The sequence below is a fragment of the Gallus gallus genome, chromosome 3, assembly GCF_016699485.2.
Source record: "Gallus gallus isolate bGalGal1 chromosome 3, bGalGal1.mat.broiler.GRCg7b, whole genome shotgun sequence".
NCBI lineage: Eukaryota > Metazoa > Chordata > Aves > Galliformes > Phasianidae > Gallus > Gallus gallus.
This window is the reverse complement of record NC_052534.1, coordinates 67,942,269-67,959,736: the sequence shown is the minus strand read 5'-3', so window position 1 is coordinate 67,959,736 and position 17,468 is coordinate 67,942,269. Positions and strand designations below refer to the sequence as shown.

The 17,468-nt window shown below is 37.6% G+C and overlaps 1 protein-coding gene across 27 annotated transcripts in view; it reads right to left on the bottom strand.

Annotated features, from left to right (window-relative positions):
* ATG5 (autophagy related 5) overlaps positions 1 to 17,468 on the bottom strand; it is a 71,886-nt gene that overhangs the window by 49,389 nt on the left and 5,029 nt on the right. For 26 of the 27 annotated variants that reach the window (XR_006938655.1, XR_006938656.1, XR_003074222.3 and 23 more), the window contains exons 3-5: positions 15,607 to 15,734; positions 10,658 to 10,736; positions 4,687 to 4,849 (exon numbers count right to left, since the gene is read on the bottom strand). Coding sequence is in view for 16 of the 27 variants with exons in the window: in XM_046938875.1 (XP_046794831.1) it covers positions 4,687 to 4,849; positions 10,658 to 10,736; positions 15,607 to 15,734 (370 nt within the window). In the remaining 11 variants the exon portion in view is untranslated. Of the gene's footprint in view, positions 1 to 4,686; positions 4,850 to 10,657; positions 10,737 to 10,899; positions 11,004 to 15,606; positions 15,735 to 17,468 lie in introns of those variants that run through there. The other variant, XM_046938877.1, reaches the window with a different exon arrangement.

Here is a 17,468-nt window from a genome sequence, read left to right as displayed (position 1 = left end):
AGATGGTCTATTTAGACATTTGGTTAGACTTGTGCCTCCATCTGCATACTTCAGGAAATGAAATTCTTTTCAGGGAGAAGGTGCTAGGAAGAAAACAGAAGGCAGTTCAAAAGAAATAAAGAAAAGAGGTTCTGTATCACTTTTATCTAATTGAAATAGCAGTGGGGCTGTGTGTGTGTGGGGGGGTGGGGGGGGGGTGGAGGGTGACAGTTTAGAACCACAATACTGCACTTTTGTGGGTGCATCACTAAGTTAATAATTTATGCATACAGGGTAACAAGCCAGTAAACACTACAGAACTAATGCTGAAGTCAGTAACAATCCACTGTCACAAAAAGCAAAACACATCACCTCCCCAGAAAATCCCAGGGAAGGCCTGCTCAGATGCATCTGATTCAGTCAGGCTAGACTAGCAGAATGAACCCAGCCAGGTTTATTGGCCCCAGCTCAGCACCAAAACAGCTCTGGGCAGAGCTCTTCAAATCCTGCTTTCACCAGGCTGTTCCAACACCAGCAGTCTCACCATTCAGTGAATGTTATGCCCTCTTAACTCCAAAATAAGCTGGTAGTGACGATTACTATAAGAGAAACAGGCACTTCAAGAGAATTTCAATGACCAGCCCAGAAAGGTAATGATTTGCCTTTTTTTAATCTTCTTAAACAATACACACGTTTTCAAAGGACAGCAGTTGTTCTGTCTTTCTGAAGTTAAACAGATCTCTGCAAACAGAACATTACTATTTTGGTAGAGATAAGGGGAAGTAGAAAAACGATGGCTTTGTGATGTGAAAACTAACGGCTTGTTCATTCATTCTCTTGCTAATTTTCTCTAAGTATATATTGCCTGATTTCAGATGACAAGTTGTGATGACATTTCTTCAGTTACCTACACATGCTTATCATCTGAGACTGAAGTAAAGAACAGCATCGACTTCCATTGGTTCTTTACAAGAGAAAACACATACACACCATATCTGTGAGCCATGCAGCACAGAAGATACTGATAAGGTATGACAGTTTCGCTCTCTGGGAGCTCCTATTTAGAAGTTTGAATGTGATAACCCAGAAATACATGACTTATGGCCCTCAAATAAAAAAAACAAACACAAGACTGCTTTAAATATGAAACTGAGAAATAAAGAAAACATAGGTCCCATTCTGTCTGTAAGGCGAGAAAAAGAGCACATGAATTTAAAAACCAAATATTGCATATTCTGAATGCTTGTAGAGCTTTTCTTCTTTAATAAGAACAATTCAGCATGGCCATACATTCATACCATAGGTAAACCCTACAGCATGAATAAGCATTACATTCTTTTTTCCACAATATTTTCAGTAAAATGACTTCATTATATTTTATAATATATAAAGAAGTCTTAAAAGTGATCATGGTATTTACTGTTCAGTTTGCCCACTCATGCCTCTGAAACACCAAGTCCAGCTTTTACCAGCTATAAAGGATGCCTGTGAAAACTTCAGGGTATGGTTGCTTCTCTATCCACATCTGATGAAAAGCAGCTGTGCTGAATCTAAAACCCTTCTTTTATCAGAACTATTACATACTGAAAGTTATAGACAGTAATTCTTTGAACCATGCGAGAAATACAGCTCTCACCCTAAAAAGAGTTGAAATCTCATTTGTTTGATCTTAAGTCATCATTAGGCCCACAGTCTGAATATTTCAAAGCAGAGCGCCTTTACTTTTCGACCACAAAAGGCTAGAAGGAACAGCCACCCACTTGAAAATCCTCTGTACCCATGATAAAAACAGCCATAACAGTATTATAGCAAGAACAGTAGTAACATTTTCCATCATTTCTGACCAAGGAATTTCAGCAATTCTTACAAAGGAGCAGAGGTCAGTGTAGCTACATACCCTGCCTTTATTGCTTCCCTACCACATTCAAGCATCCATGATACTGGTCAAAATTAGGACAGCACAGATGCACCCGTTCCAAAGTGCTACAGCTAAGGAAACATCTACTTTACAGACAAAAAATCAACTAACTGAAGTCTGAGGAACAAGCAAAACCACAGCTCAATCAATAGGCAGAAAATTACCTGTTTGATTTAGTAGCAGACTGATACAAAACCAGAAACAGTGGAAGGAAGGATATAGAGGGTGTTAAGAATATCTATCAGTTGTTACCAGCCACATGTTCACTATCACAGTTCTGTAGATGCCCCTTATAGGGAACCTATAGACATTGGAGAGGTTTGAGAGGTTTATCATGCTACCTGCTCTAATACTTTCTTCTCAGCAGAAGCATTTACATCAAATTACATTTGGAAGTCACACTGCCCCCCAAAAAAGCAAAATAGGATTCTTTTTCCAAAACCAAGTTTAATACTGAAGTAACATATCCCGCAAGCATTGCAATCGATCACTTCACAGAACAACACTTCCTATATTTAAGAAAAGAAGGAAATTATTTGAAGTTTCACAGAAACAAACCCTGTGGATGTATCATAACTTACAAGGCAGTTATTGCAAATGCTACTTTCTTTTCTTTTTTGTGGTGATTCTTTCTTGTTTCACAAAGAGGCTTAACATTATTACAACTCAAACGAAAGCCTATAAAAACGTTCTGAAAAATAACGTGCTTAAAAAGAGTTTTCTTGGTTTCACAAGCTTTTCTTGTTTCTTTTTTATGAAGATCTGAGAAATTAAAATTAGCATTTGAAAGTATTCAAAAGATTGTTTAAACTTCACATCGAGGTGTCAGATTCCACAGGTGCGATTTCTCACTAAATACAGTGAAACCTTTCTAAATACAATTCAGTTTCGCTAGGCAACCTCTGTTCTTAAGAAACAGTAAAATCCAGTTTGCCCAGAACTGAAGATAGACAAATAATCAACTAAAAGAGTCTGAGGTGAGTACAGAAAGAACACCCTGCCTACTTGTTCTCTTACCTTACAATATTGAAGGTATCCATTAGAGGTTCTATAATTTCTGCTTAAATAAAGAGCCTTAACTCATACTATTTCTTTGTGCAGTTATCTGTTCTGCCATTAACACAATTCACTCACATTAGAGATCTTGTGACTTCAACTGTAACAAGCGTTGATATAAAGAGCACAAAGCGTGCTGCTGCAAACATACCAGCAACAGGACTAAGGGACAGGATTTCATTTTCAGTAAAGCTAACAGTTCTCAGTATAGGAAGGAAAAGTATGCTGGCACAGCATTTTGCTTCCCTTGAACTGAAGTGCTTGCAAGACAAATGCTACTACATCAGAATACAGTTTTCTTACAGCATTATAAAAAATGCAGTTTCGATTGACTTGTGACAATATAGGCTTTAGGGAAAAGTATTTTCTTATGGACTCTTACTCCTAGCTGACCAGAACACTTTATTTACTAATATACTCATTGTTGTAAATTTACATCAGTCAGTTTGCTATCGATATTTACACAAAACAATCTCTCAGGAAGTCAAAGTATTTTGAATTGAACCAGATTAAATGCATTTTTACCCAACAAGTTTTACATATATGTAATGCATCTCTCAAGATCTTATTAGTCAAAATGTCAAGTTAAGATAATCCTTCAATTTATAACTCTGCTTCAATTAAATCACTGTTAGAAACCACAGTTTCCAAGTAAGCGCTTAGACTTGAACATTATTACAGAAGTACCTTTACCACATAACAGAAAATAAATTTGAAAACCCACACGTTCATTAAATAAACACACCAAGTCCAAAATAATTTGACACCTCGCTGTCTAAAGCAAATGCATGCCTCAAAGCTTCCTGCATTCAGAGTTTTTCCTGTTCTGTTTGATTTTAACACACCAAATTGTAAGGGCTGGAAGGGACCTCTAGAGATCACCTTGTCTAGCCCCCCTGCCAAAGCATGCTCCCTAAACCAGGCTGCACAGAGGAAGAAGTTGATTCTAACTGTTCAGTATCTCAACATAGTTAAACGTGTTAGCCCTTAAACCTTCCATAAATCTACCAGTAATTATCTAACAACTTCAGAGATCAGGAAAACATACTGAAAATTATTTTACCAGCCAAGTAGCTTCTGAAACCGATACACAACTTTTCAACCTACAGGCCTCTGAAAACTGTAAGTAGGAAGAGACACCAAAAACGAAATTATGTTTTACACTGCAGTATGGATTCACGCCCTCTGTTTAAAGAAAGAGCATTAATTTTATAATGTTCTGTTCTGAATTATTTTGCTGATTTTTTCCAAGTCAATACCCACCAATGAAAGACCTTTGTGAAAGCCACAGTAAAACCAGGAATAAAAACTAAAATTTGGCAAGGGTGGAGGGAGTAAAATTATTAATTTTATTAATAATTTGTTTATTTAAGTCCACATCTATTGCCTATCACTGGCAATCCTTAAGCATAAATTAGAGGAGAGCTATTTCTCCTTTACAATGTAAGACAGTTCAAGGTGAACACCACTTATACCCCAGGTGTGACCATCAGTTGCACAAAACTACACCAACTATTTTGTTGCTGGTTTTGTTTTGTTTAAACAGTCATGACTCACCTCAATTCATGACTCAATTCAAGTTCCTTGAGTATCCAAAGCTAACATTTGGGCTACCACATAATCACTGCTCTTTTTCAGTAAAAAAAAAAATAAATATTTTCCATGACATTACTTAAACGGATCTATTAGCATGGTAGTACTAAACATAATTAATATTTGATGCAGTGTATTACCATTCTGTAACCCCATCCACAGTTGCTTATGATCCTTTTTTTGCATCTCATTGATGACTTGACTTTTGTGCTTTAAAGCATCTGCTTCTTTTATGCAAGCCATAAAATGAGCTTCAATCACATCCTTAGAATGGCAGTGTAGAAGATCCTTTTCCGGAAAATTCTACAAAGAGAAAGACAGATCAAGAGAAATAAATGTATCACAGACCTCAGAGAAGATGAAGAATAAAAGATCATTTTAATCCGGTTTATATTTATACAACAGAAGCAGACGGCAACTTTCTACTTAGGAAAGAGAACATCTATTTTTTCACTGATGAAAGGTTTAGCAGTGGAAAAAATGTTCAAAAAAATAATTAAAGTTCAATGATTTTCTGTAAAAATTACTCTAAATTACTCAACCTCAACTTGAGCATTTAAATACATAGGTGGATGTATTTAGGCCCTTACCTACCTCCCAAATTCAGGAAAGTGTTTTAATATGCTTTCAAGCATATGTTCAATTCTCTAGCAATTCCTACCACCTCTCAATGAAGTTTATGTAGAAAAGTTTCCTCCAATTATCATCATCCACATATACGAATTATAGCATATAGCCCATTAGCAAACGTTTATTCTCAAAGATGCTGGAAAGCTTTGTCCAAGTTTACTTAATACACGTGTCTATTGTTAGACTGTGTGACCTGATTCCATACCCTTTTTATTTTGTTAGCACTGGTGCAGAGCATTCAACGTTACTGAGTAATAGTTGTACATCTGCAAGTGATAACTACCTTTCCTAGTTCATTTACTATGGAAGTACAGCGCTAATCTTGTTCAGGTACAAAACCTTTGGACATTAACTATTCAGAAGCTTATCACTGTGTAGGTATAGGTGTAGTTTTTCTTTTATTGACAACATCATTTGCCATCTTACAATGCAAGCACTCGGTATCACAAATCCATCATGTTTATATTTATGAAGTTTAAAAGCCCTGCATGTTTTATCCTCTCCATATCCACTTCCATTTCACAGTTGCTTATTGACTACACTGAACAGCACAATCCCTGGAATCAAACCAAGGTGGCATCATCAGTACTCCCCTTTGTAACATGGGCTTGCCACATACTTCTACATTTTTATTTCTCATCTCTTACTCTACAATGGGCTCTTTCCTCTTAACCCATGGGAAATAAGTTGTTTTAAAAAAAAAAAAAAAGTTTGTCAGGACTGTCAAAAGCATTTTGGAAATGCATGTAATAAGAGATTTTTCAACGGGTTTTACAACACAGTTGACAAGTCACAGTAGGAACAATATTCTACTGGACAAACCCATACCTTCCCTCCTTTCGTAACAGCTGGCAGTATGAAAAAGAGTTGGGGATAGCCTTAACTATAAGGATAAGAACTATAGTACCCCCCTCATAAGGTTATCAAAGAGAGTTGCATTACAGACTGGTGGGGTTGGCAAGGATCTCCGGATCTCCAACTAGAGCAACCCCTGCTTGATCAGGGACACCCAGGTGGTTTTGAAGATCTCCAAGGAGGAGGACCCACAGCCTCCCTGGGAAACCTGTGTTAGTGCTCTGTCACCTGCACAGCACAGAAGTATCTCCTGGTGTTCCAGTTTGTGCCCACTGAGCACCACTGAAAAAAGACTGGCTCCTTCCTCATTGCACTCTCCCTTCAGGTATTAACAAATATTGGAAAGAGCCTAGAGAAGGGAAGAATTTGAGGGAAGGATTAGTATTTCACATAGTGTTTTCCTTATGACATTGAACCCTGACTTTGGGATCTGTGCATCAAGAAAAAGATTATCTTCCAAAACCACAAATGCAGTGGGAAGAGAAGACCACTAATTTCTTTCCCCTGGAAGTATGCATAGTTTGGTATCTAAATTAACAAGGAAGTGCTACTGTTAATTCAGACCAGCGGGCACAGAGCTGACCAGATAACAGGACATAGATCAAGCTTGTTTCTCATACGGGTATGGCCAAGTACAAAGGCTTCAGAGAGGACGAGCAAGAAATGAAAGTTCATTCCAGAGCAGAGCTCGCTCTTTCTCTCCTTCAGTGCTGAGCGTCTAAGCTTAATGGGTTCCAAGATGAATGGAACACATTACTGGGATTGTTATTTGCCTGCTGACATCTGCAAGAGCCTGTAAAATAGTTTTAGAAGTTTAACTAACTTGTTCAAATGAAGTATATTCTGGCAACCGATCCAGAAGAAAAAAACAATCAGAAATATTACATTTCAAGATCAAAAAGTTCTTTACATGCAAGAATTCAAAGCAAGACACCAGCATCCCTCAAAAAAGATAAAAGAACAAATGTACCTAAGCCAAGAAATATGGGATCCTACAAACTGACTTCCACAGTTTAAGGCTTAAGGTTTAGATAGCTTTGAGAAAATAACAAATTCAAGAACTATCCTGTTACATGTGTCTAAGTACTGAACTGCCAGGTCAGATATTCAAGTTTTCCTACAGACAAAGATCTCCATACTGATTTTCCTTCAATGAATTTCAAATGATAGTAAATGTCACTCCTTGGGGATGCGTTCTAAAGTACACACACCACGTTGTCTACAGAAAAGCAAGGGGATATTTAAAGCTGATCAAAGCAAGCTGAACTAGTAGAAAGTACAAAGGTGTAAGAATTCACTCTCCCAGCTTCTAAGTGGTAACACAGTGGAAGACTTTCCCATGATCTTGGTACTGTCTCTTTCCCTTCAGATGAAAAACACTGGCACATTTCTAGTTAGTTCTGTGAGTAGAAGCTGAAAAACTTGAGCACAGAAGAGGTAACATAAAACAACAGTGTTACACCAACTAGAGACATAGTACATTTTACCTACATGAGACTACCAACATAAAATATGGCATCCTCACTTACATAAAATAGGGCACAGAAGAAGAAAGTTTTGCACTTAAATACATGACACATTCTTGTTTGTTTTTAAGTTCTACTTGCCTATACAGGAAATAGTGAAATGTAAATAACTTGACTCAGTTCCCTGAAGAAACAGACGATCATAAACAAGCTGGTAGTCACCTCTGGTTATGCAACTATGAGATTTGCCAAAAGTTTTAAGAGATCTCACTGGCAGCTTCAATTCAAATACTCCTATTACTGATGTCCTATTCCCTCTATGCCCTACGTCTTTAAAAGACAGATTATTAAGAGTCGACCAGGATTGTCTTAGAAAGCTAAAGTACTGCTGGTTTTGCTTCACGTATCAATAGATATTTACAGTATAATTTTAGTCATAAAGAGGAAAGTATCATCTGCGCAGACAGGAATGCTAAGAAACTTCTTACATAAAACTGTTCCAAAACCATAGCAGGCAATTTCATCAGTCTGGTTTCGTAACCCCATTCCACCCAGACTGATGTATCAGTTCCAGTTCACAAAACACCTGTTTATACAGTGACAGGCAGTATTAGGGTAATTTTCTAAAAAAAAAATTACACCAATAATATGGTATTAAAGGTCATAAAGAACATATCCAGTGTCAGTGGAAAGGTCCATGTGTTTGTGTTTAGTTACCATCAGCAGTCCTTTCTTTGAGAAAATTTTGTTTTTTAAGGAAAAAAAACAAACCCTACACCTCATTTATACTTCTGGTTTTCACAATGTCTCCTAACAGTTCTATAATTTATGTACCCCATGGCAAAGCACTTCTTTTTCAGTTCACCAAACCCTATTTTGAACTAAGGAAACCAAGAATGGAAGACCGCTAATGCTATACAAAAGCAGATGGAGCTTCTCTACAATGGGTTGTGTGTGGAAAAGCAGGGGCCAGCAGATAAGGGCTTCAGCAGAGGAAAGTTGTTTGCCCTTCAGCTGGCATATTTGATTTACCTTCCTTTTCTAGAGACAGCGTTTCATCACCTCCTGCCAACTACTCAAAATCCAGAGAGCTGGTTACCACACTGAGAACACAAATAATGCTATGCCTGCTGAACTTAATGGGAAAGGATAAAAGTTTCCCTCTTCTCCATAAAGCCACAACCTTGGTAACAAACAACTTCCTAGACTACGATATCTCAGGGTTCTCAGACCTTAGTACTCTGTTCAGGTACATCAACTATGACTATTTAAGGCAACTACGGTTCGGTTTTATTAGAGATATAAATCAGTGATGTCTCATTGCATACCAGTAGCAGATACAAATAAATTGTTTCTTCAACAAGGAATATTTTTGTTCTTTATTTGACTGCGTACTTTTGTAAGAGAAATGAAAAGCCATGACAGCAAAAATTAAAGCATGGAAAAATCTAACAGTAGCTAAAATAAATAAAATATATGGTTCTTTGAAGAGTAACTACACTCAAATGAAAAGAATAATCCAGGCAGCAATCCACCTAGACTCTTTGAACTGTAAAGAATTAAAACACGTGAAAATGCCTTCAACATTTTGACATACTTTGATACATTTTGGTTATGTTTTCACTTTAAGCATTAAGGTGGGCTAATGTAAACAAGCTTTCAAATTACATCAAAAACAAGAAGAGAGATTAAGCAGGTGCTTATGCAATAATCCAAGGTGTTATGCTTTTAAAAAAACTAAGTCAGAAAAACTTCTAAAATAACACTTCTTTAGCAGTAAATTATTTCTGCAGATCTTTCATGCATCCTTTTGAGAAAAACTCAAATTAGCTGATCTCTGGGCAAGTAGCAACATAAGGACAGTTGAAATTGGTTTTCATTACTACATGAAACTGAAATTCATTGTGGTGCTGCAATTCATTTCTCAATGCAGCTCTACTTTGGGATGGCAACAGCCTTTCCTTGTCACTGTTAGTCTTCCAGAGTTCTCAGGACGTGCAACAATTAAATCACAATCTGTGAAACCAGACACCCTACAGTTTCTTCAAAACAGCTTGGAAGTTTCTTTACCCCACCCCTCTTTGACATATATCAGAAGTGCAGCGATTATAATTGTTTCAAAAACATCCCTGTCTTTACATTCATTCACTTTCAGTGTTTCAACATGCAAAATTATATATCCTAAGAACAATTATACATCATAAGAACACACAATTCCAGTGTATACTTCAAAAATAAATCATACTACTGCTACTAGAAAGATTGTTTATAAAAGAGAAGAATAGTTTGAATGAAAACATTCAATAACACTGCTTCCCAGTATGCCTTCCAGTATGCTCAGATCTCACACACTGAAGTCAAGCTTATTAATTTAGTGCTTTCCTTTATATGTTTTCCTACTTTATTGTTTCTTTTATACCTCTGTAATATAACAACAACAAACCAACATTTCATAGCTAAACATCATGATTTCTGCTTGTGGTTCTCACTTCAAAACATACCTGGCACCACCTTCTCAATGCATTTGAGAGCATGAAAGAATCTGGCACACTCTTCTGAGCAAAGATCAGTAGTGCCATGAAGTCATACCTAATGGTTTTACAATGCATAATCAAAGTAACGTCTCTCCTGTGACTAAACTGTCACAAGACCAAACCCATTTCACTCAGTTCTCTAAGGGAGACCCACATGAAGTACAACTTCAAAGAATGATAGCAACTCCCTGACTTCAAGGATTTCTGCAGTATCTCATATCTATGTTAATGTGCCTAAAGGGATGAGCTCTTCTCAATCTTCCAAATCTTCAGTCAACTTGAATTGACTGAATTAAAAATGTTACAGAAAGTTCTTCCTTTTTATCCACTCAACTGTACTGATACAATCTCATAACTTCACTTGAAAAACAATTTTGGACTTTCAGATTATAACAGAAACATTTTCAAAAGGTCATTTTGAAAGCACACACAGGCTCATGGAAAACAACTGTAGATTTTCAGGAAATTTTAGCTATTTCCTGAAGAACAAACATTCTCCTCATCAGAAAGTCCTACTACCTACCTGTCTGTAAAATAACAACAACTATGAGATTTTTGCATAACTTCTGAATTTCACGTAATCCTGCGCTCAGTTGGTCTTAATCTAAGGTGTATTTTAATTTTACCTTGAAATGCACTGTGATGCTCCAAGGAAGGGCTGTATTTGATGCATGCAAATCAAACAGCAAACCAATTGGGTAATGCCTAGAAAATTAAAAGATTAAATGAACATACAAACTGTGCATTTAATTTTACATATAACAGTTAGAATACCTACATAAATAAGTGAGCTGCTTCCTTCCTACAATTCGTGTTCATTTTTGTTTATTCAGAAAAAAGTTTACACAGACAAGTATAATTGACTTACAGTTCACAGTAAAAATCAGGTGTGGAATTCACATATTCAATACCTAAACCAGTGGCCTCAATGCTACACCCATAAAACACTGCTAGCATTGCAACTGCACAATCAGCCTACAGCTGCCCTGTGAAATCCTTCAGAATATCACTTTCAGTTAAGAAGCTCAACATTAGCAGTAACCATTGTGACAGAAGTTGTTCAGGCATTTGAAAAATACAAGTTTATTCCACATTGACCCTAAGCACATCTTCTCTCTCCCAGCTGCCTGTTGTCAGTGGAGAATAAGCAACAGATTTTTTTAAATGATTTATCTGTAGAAAAGATAAAAAGAAAAAAAAATGGCCATCTATTCATCTTTACTATCAAATCAAGGGGAGGCAAATCAGATTACAGTTTTGAATTTCAATGGTATTCTCATATAGAGAACACATACAAATCTGCTCTCTCCAAATATTCACTTTTGTCTTGTAACTTCATCCCTTTTAAGTTCACTAGAAGACACAGTCCCCAGCAATGCAAATTACATATATCACATACATAAAACTTCCAGTCATTCTGAAAAGCTCTGTTCTCTTTTCTCTCAAAAAGAAAAAAGAAAAAAAAAAAATCAACACACTGAAAAGGCCTTATTAATTTCCTGATCTTAATAAGATCAGCACACTTAGTTGTAAACTCAGCAGTTCCAATAAATTAAAAAACGAAATAAGATTGAATAGAGGACACAGAGTAAAGCAAGAATGAGTTTCAAAAGTCCAGAAAAGCAATAACAGAGTATTACCCTAAAAGCACCAATTCACTCACTTCTAAGCTGTCATAAACAGGACTTTGGCACCCTCTACTGGTAAACCCATGTAAAACTATGCCAGAAACAACAGCAAAACTTTTAAAAGGGCACAACTCTTGAACTTGGCTATTGCATTTGGAACTTCTTCAGAGAATAGGGGAAACATACCAAGATCTAGAACTGTTCTCTCCTTATGGGGGGCGGGTAAAACATACAGATAACATACAGTCAGATTCATCCAGATTCAATGGTAAAAACTTGAGTTTTATCACTAAGACATTTTATTAACTGCCAATCGTACTGAGTTCTTCAGCAGGGTGTCAGCAAAAGGTGCATTGGGTAACAAAAAACAGACTTCCTTTGATAATTATATGAACATGAAAAAAATTCCAGTTTATATGTTTTACATAAATAGTATAATATATAATAATATATTTTATAAATATAATTTATTATATATATAATTATATAAATATATATACATATGTATATGTATGTATAGTTACAAAAGACACCAAATCACTACTGGTCTACATCTATTTTCTATCAAGCACAGATAACAAAATAAAGATAATCAAATTTAAGTGAAATCCTTGTGCTTTGCACAGATTATATATGCTTCTCATTTTGAAGAGGTCAGCCCTGAAAACATTTTGTTCACAGTGGAACACCTGAGACTGATGATGACAGCAGACTGGGAGAAAAATCATTTTCTGTTCTGATGTCCTACATTATGAGTAAGGCTCACAACAGGAGTAATTCAGTAATGACAGGTAAGATTCTTCCTGCTTCATCTAATCTGAAGCCCACAGAAGCCTTAAGTAATGCCTGTACATAATTCTGTATTTCATTTATTTTTGAAATGCAGTTACAAGCATTCTTTAAAGAGTCTGTAATCGATAGCACACTACATAAGACCAAAACTATTCTTTATATTTCCTTCATAGTAATACTGTATTTCTTAACTAAGACAGAGAATTAAGTGAGGCATTAAGAAGGTAATGGGGAATAAAAGGGGACTTGCCAATTTGTAAATGGGATGAGAAAGTAACATTCCTTCAAACTCCATTCTTCTTGTGTCAAGGATCAGTATTCCCTCATTAAAGATCTTGCATCCAGCAGTACTTTTGTACAACCCACAAAAGTATTATTTAACACTCCCCCACGCACAAAGAATCCCCAAAAATAAAAATCAAACATAAAACCTTATCTCCCCTCAACCCCAACACAGGAGACTGGGGAAAATCAAATTGGTCTTAAGTGAAGACTGTAATTTCTCAACTATGATTTCCCAAAGGAAAAGGAAAAAAAAAAAAAGGGGGGGGGGGGGGGGGGGGGGGGGAGATGGGGGAGAGTAATACAAAGAAAATGTCTTGGAGACTAAAAATCCCGTTGAAAAAAAAAAATAATGTTGCTAGAATACCAATTGGGTCAGGAAAGCCTTCAGTCTATAGAAGCGTAACAGCACTGACTTCTAGCCATTCTCCATATTACTGCTTTTGTTATTACGCAGAAGGTGGTTTCAAAGTGTGAGAGATGCCCTTAAAGTTCTTAAAGTTGTGTTTTCAAGTCCTTTTGAAAGTGACAGATGGGTACTGATCAAATGGTGCTCTGGCCCTCTGTCTTTAGCTGGTTCCTAACTAGGCAGGGTAAAGAATCCATTCCACTGGTACCACAGACATCCCACACAACTGCCAGGCCTAGAGCATAATTCACAGAATGGGGGACAGAAACTCCGCTGAAGTTGAGCAATTGCACACACGAATGTTCACAACCTACATGATGCCCTCCTCCAGCATCCACTGAAGAAAATTCCCTTGGCGTATCAGATGCTTCCACTCAGCTTGAGCAACTGAGAGAGGTCTCAAGCTGCCAAGAGTGCTTGGGATCTCTCCTGAGGGCTAGCACAGGCATAGGTGGTGGCATTGCCTACAGAAGGGAGGTGTTGGCGGAGGAAGAGCTGTCAATAAGCTGAGCTGTGGGAGTCCAGCAGACTGCTCAGTGTCAGGGAAGATAGGCCACTGATAGCATCTTCACCAGGACTTTGCACAGATGAGATCCTGAATGCCCAGCTACACAGAAGGTGGGTCTGCAGTCACTGGAGCACCAAATGGAGACTCACAACATAAGGAAGACAGGAGGTTATCAGCTCTGGTAAGAAAAGCGAAGCCCTGTCTTCTGCAGTTAGTGCTCCAGTGGCAGAGGGCTGGAAGTTCCAAGAAAACTGCAGAGCACCCTGAACAGCACATCCACACCAAAAAGAAAGCAGTAATAGCGACAGGAGATTCACTACTCCTACTCCCAGTTCTAGATGGGACTGAAGTCCCACCTGCCAACTTCACTTACTGTAGGAAGGTTTATCTGCAACTTCTTGGCAAGCAGGAGACTGGTAGGTTTTATTCTGAACTTGGACAACTAGTCCCTGCTGTTCATCCGCATGGGAACAAATGGTAATTGATGAAGAGGGGAATCTTGAATGTATCAGAAGTGAAACACAGCTTCAGGGGCTAGGTGGCACGCCCACAGTTTCATGAAAGTGAAATGCTCAAGGGAGACGTAAATGCATGTCAGTAACTGGTTGTGCAGCTCGTGTGGCAAAAAGATCTTAGTTTTTCCAATCACAGGATACTCCTTAAGGATAAAGGTCTGCAACGGAGAGATGGAAAACACCTAAGTGGGGCAAAAGCATCTTTGCCTTCAGGTTGGCCGGTCTGGTGGCTATCAACTATGAGCATAAGAGCTTTGAATAACAATCCACATTCAAATGAGAAATTAAGGGACATGGGTAGAAAGCAGGTGGCAAAGCATGACAGCTACAAGAGAGATCTTAAAATAAGAAATGAATTACAGAAATGCAGGTGGAGAAGGAGCTTTCCTCCCACTAACAGAAGTTACATGTTTCTAGTCCCTTCCCATTTTGGGAGATTATTTTCCAAATCCAGTGAGCAGATTCTGCCTGCATTTCCTTCAATGTAGTTATAGGTTTAAGCTCCTCTAACTGCAGGGTGTCTGAGAGTATTTGACACACTACATTTTCATCTATGCTGCTATGGAGTCTGCTGACCTCTTCTGGCAACTCCTTATACACAGACCTTCCCCCAGCACACGCCTGCAGGCAAGGAACTCATCTTCCTGTGCCCCAACAATCTGATCAGAGGCCTCAGGCACCCCCTGGAACTCCAAACAGCAAGAGTTGCACCTTCTTCCAAGATCCTGGTTTGAGTATAGCAGAGCATGAATTTGAAACTGTTTCAAAACTTATTCAGTACTCACTGCAAAACTGAAGAGCTGCAGCTGAAAAGACATACACTGTATCTCAGGCAAGTATTACACAAAGCAGATTGCAAGAAAAATGACCTTACAGTGTAGACTAATTAGAGATATTACAATCAATCACAGAACCAAATATTTGAGTTAGACTAGATGACCTTTAAAGGTCCCTTCCAACTCCCCTTGCAATGAACAAGGATGCCTGCAGCTTGATCAGGTTGCTCAAGAGCCCTTCCCAGCCTGCCTTTGGATGCACCATCCATGACATTCACCACCCCCCTGGGTAGCCTGTTCCAGTGTTTCACTGCTCAATGATGTAAAGTTTGCTAATCACAAGACATTCCGTGCTACATTCATAGTAATTAAATATTCAGTTCTATTTTTTACAGCCAATTTAAAGAAGCTACAACAGTCACAGTTTTTTTTTCCTATTACGATACAAGAAATAGAAGAGATTGAAAATACTAAGTGCTTGCCATAGGTAGGACCGGTGCTATCTAAACAGAGCCTAGAAAATACTGCAGCTCTCTTCCCAATCTTCCTCTTTTGCCTTCTCTGAAACCCAATGAAGTGGTTAGGTCAGGAAAAGTATTGACACTGTCCTAAATTCGAGAAGTCTCCACACAATAAACTGAGTAAAGGCACAAACTTAAACTCACCATTTCAGTGGCGTACCTTCATATTCAAACCATATCTCATTAACTTCCTCTTGTCTCATAACTTTCTGGAAGTGTTTCTTCACTTTGTCTGTTACCAGTGTCAAGTAACTTATTCTTGGCAAAAGCAACTGAAAGAAGGAAAAAACACATCCGTTAAGTATACATAAATAACATATACATAAATAAATAACAAGCTTTAAATTATTTCCATAATTAAAATTCAGTGTTCCTATTCTTAGGGGGAAATAAAAATTGATTTCTTTTTGACAGTTTTCTTATTAATGGTTAATGAAAAACTACAAAACTATGCACTTAAAAGTTACACAATAGCAGCATCCACTAGTCTAACAAAAAAGAAGTCAAAACAAGTACTTAGTTCTTTTCATGTAGTGGGAGGCAGAGGACTAGAATCTAATTTCTGCTTCTCCCTATTCCAGTAGGTCAAAGAACAAAGGTAACTTTTTCATATGAACAGATAAATACATGTTCCAACTTCATACTGAATATAACAAGTGAGTGTGTACCAGCTAATATTCCAAAATTGAAATAACTACCAAAAAAAACCCAACAACAACAACAAAACCATAACTGAAATCAGCTGCTTTAGAGTTTGTAAGTGCAAGTGCATTTTGTATTTCCAATAGGTAGCAACTTCTGTTTTCCTTGCTCTTGACTTGCCATTCAAAATGTTAGCTAAGGCTATTTATAATTCTTCTAGTACTTAACCTGACCAGCCACTAAAATCAGGAAGAACCACAGAACCATTTGTGTTGGAAGGGACCTTACAGCCCATGCAGTTCCAACCCTATGCCACAAGCAGGGCTGCCACCCCACAGCTCAGCTGCCCGGGGTCCCATCCAACCTGGCCTTGAGCACCTCCAGGTATGGGGCATCCAAAGCTTCTCTGGGCAACTGCGCCAGTGCCTCATCGCTCTCTGAGTAGAAGATTTCTTTCTTATACCTAATTTAAATCTATTTGCTTTTAGGAGAAGTGATAATGGTTTCAAACTACCAAGAAAAGTGTCAGTATTTTAGCATTTGAAATAAGACATCATCGTACAGCTTTCTGGTGTATTACTTTCTTCCTCTCCACTGTAACATTACATACTATCCAAAACAGAACATTGTATAATTTTTGTTTGTTTGTTTTTTATGCACCCCCAATCGCATCCCTCCCTTAAAAATACAGTACTGTGCTCAATAATAAAGGTCAAACAGACCGCATTGATCAGTAAGTTGACAACTGCACTGGACGTTTACAGTCTGTAAGCATTTCAGTATCCAATGAGAAAAGATTAACCTCCTTGTAAAAGAAGATTTAGCTTTGCTTCACTCATTTTAAGTGAATTGTATACACCCTGTACAGTTATTTCCCAATTCATAACAAAACAGGGCTGAGGAATAAAAAAAAAGATTCTGTTTTACATATTTATGGAAAAATAAACATTTGGTTTTCCATTGTTACTCATTACTACCAATGCTTCTTAAAGTACTTTCAAGGCCAGGCTGGATGTGGCTCTGGGCAGCCTGGTCTGGTGGTTGGCAACCCTGCACATAGCAGTGGGGGTGAAACTCAATGATCATTGTGGTCTTTTTCAACCCAGGCCATTCTATGACTCTATAATACTATCAAAGTATTTTGGCCTCAATACCAGAAATTATTTTAAGTATCAGATTCAGAAATGAGAAGGTACAGACAGTAAATCAAGAGTAACTTCTAATGAAAGAGAATGGATTTGTTGTTCATTTATTTCTGTACTGGTTTACTAATTCACTTACTTAAATAATACATTTTAAGCTGATATAAAACTGCGAAAGATTAAGACTCATCACCATCATAACCAAATCAGTTAACATTTGTG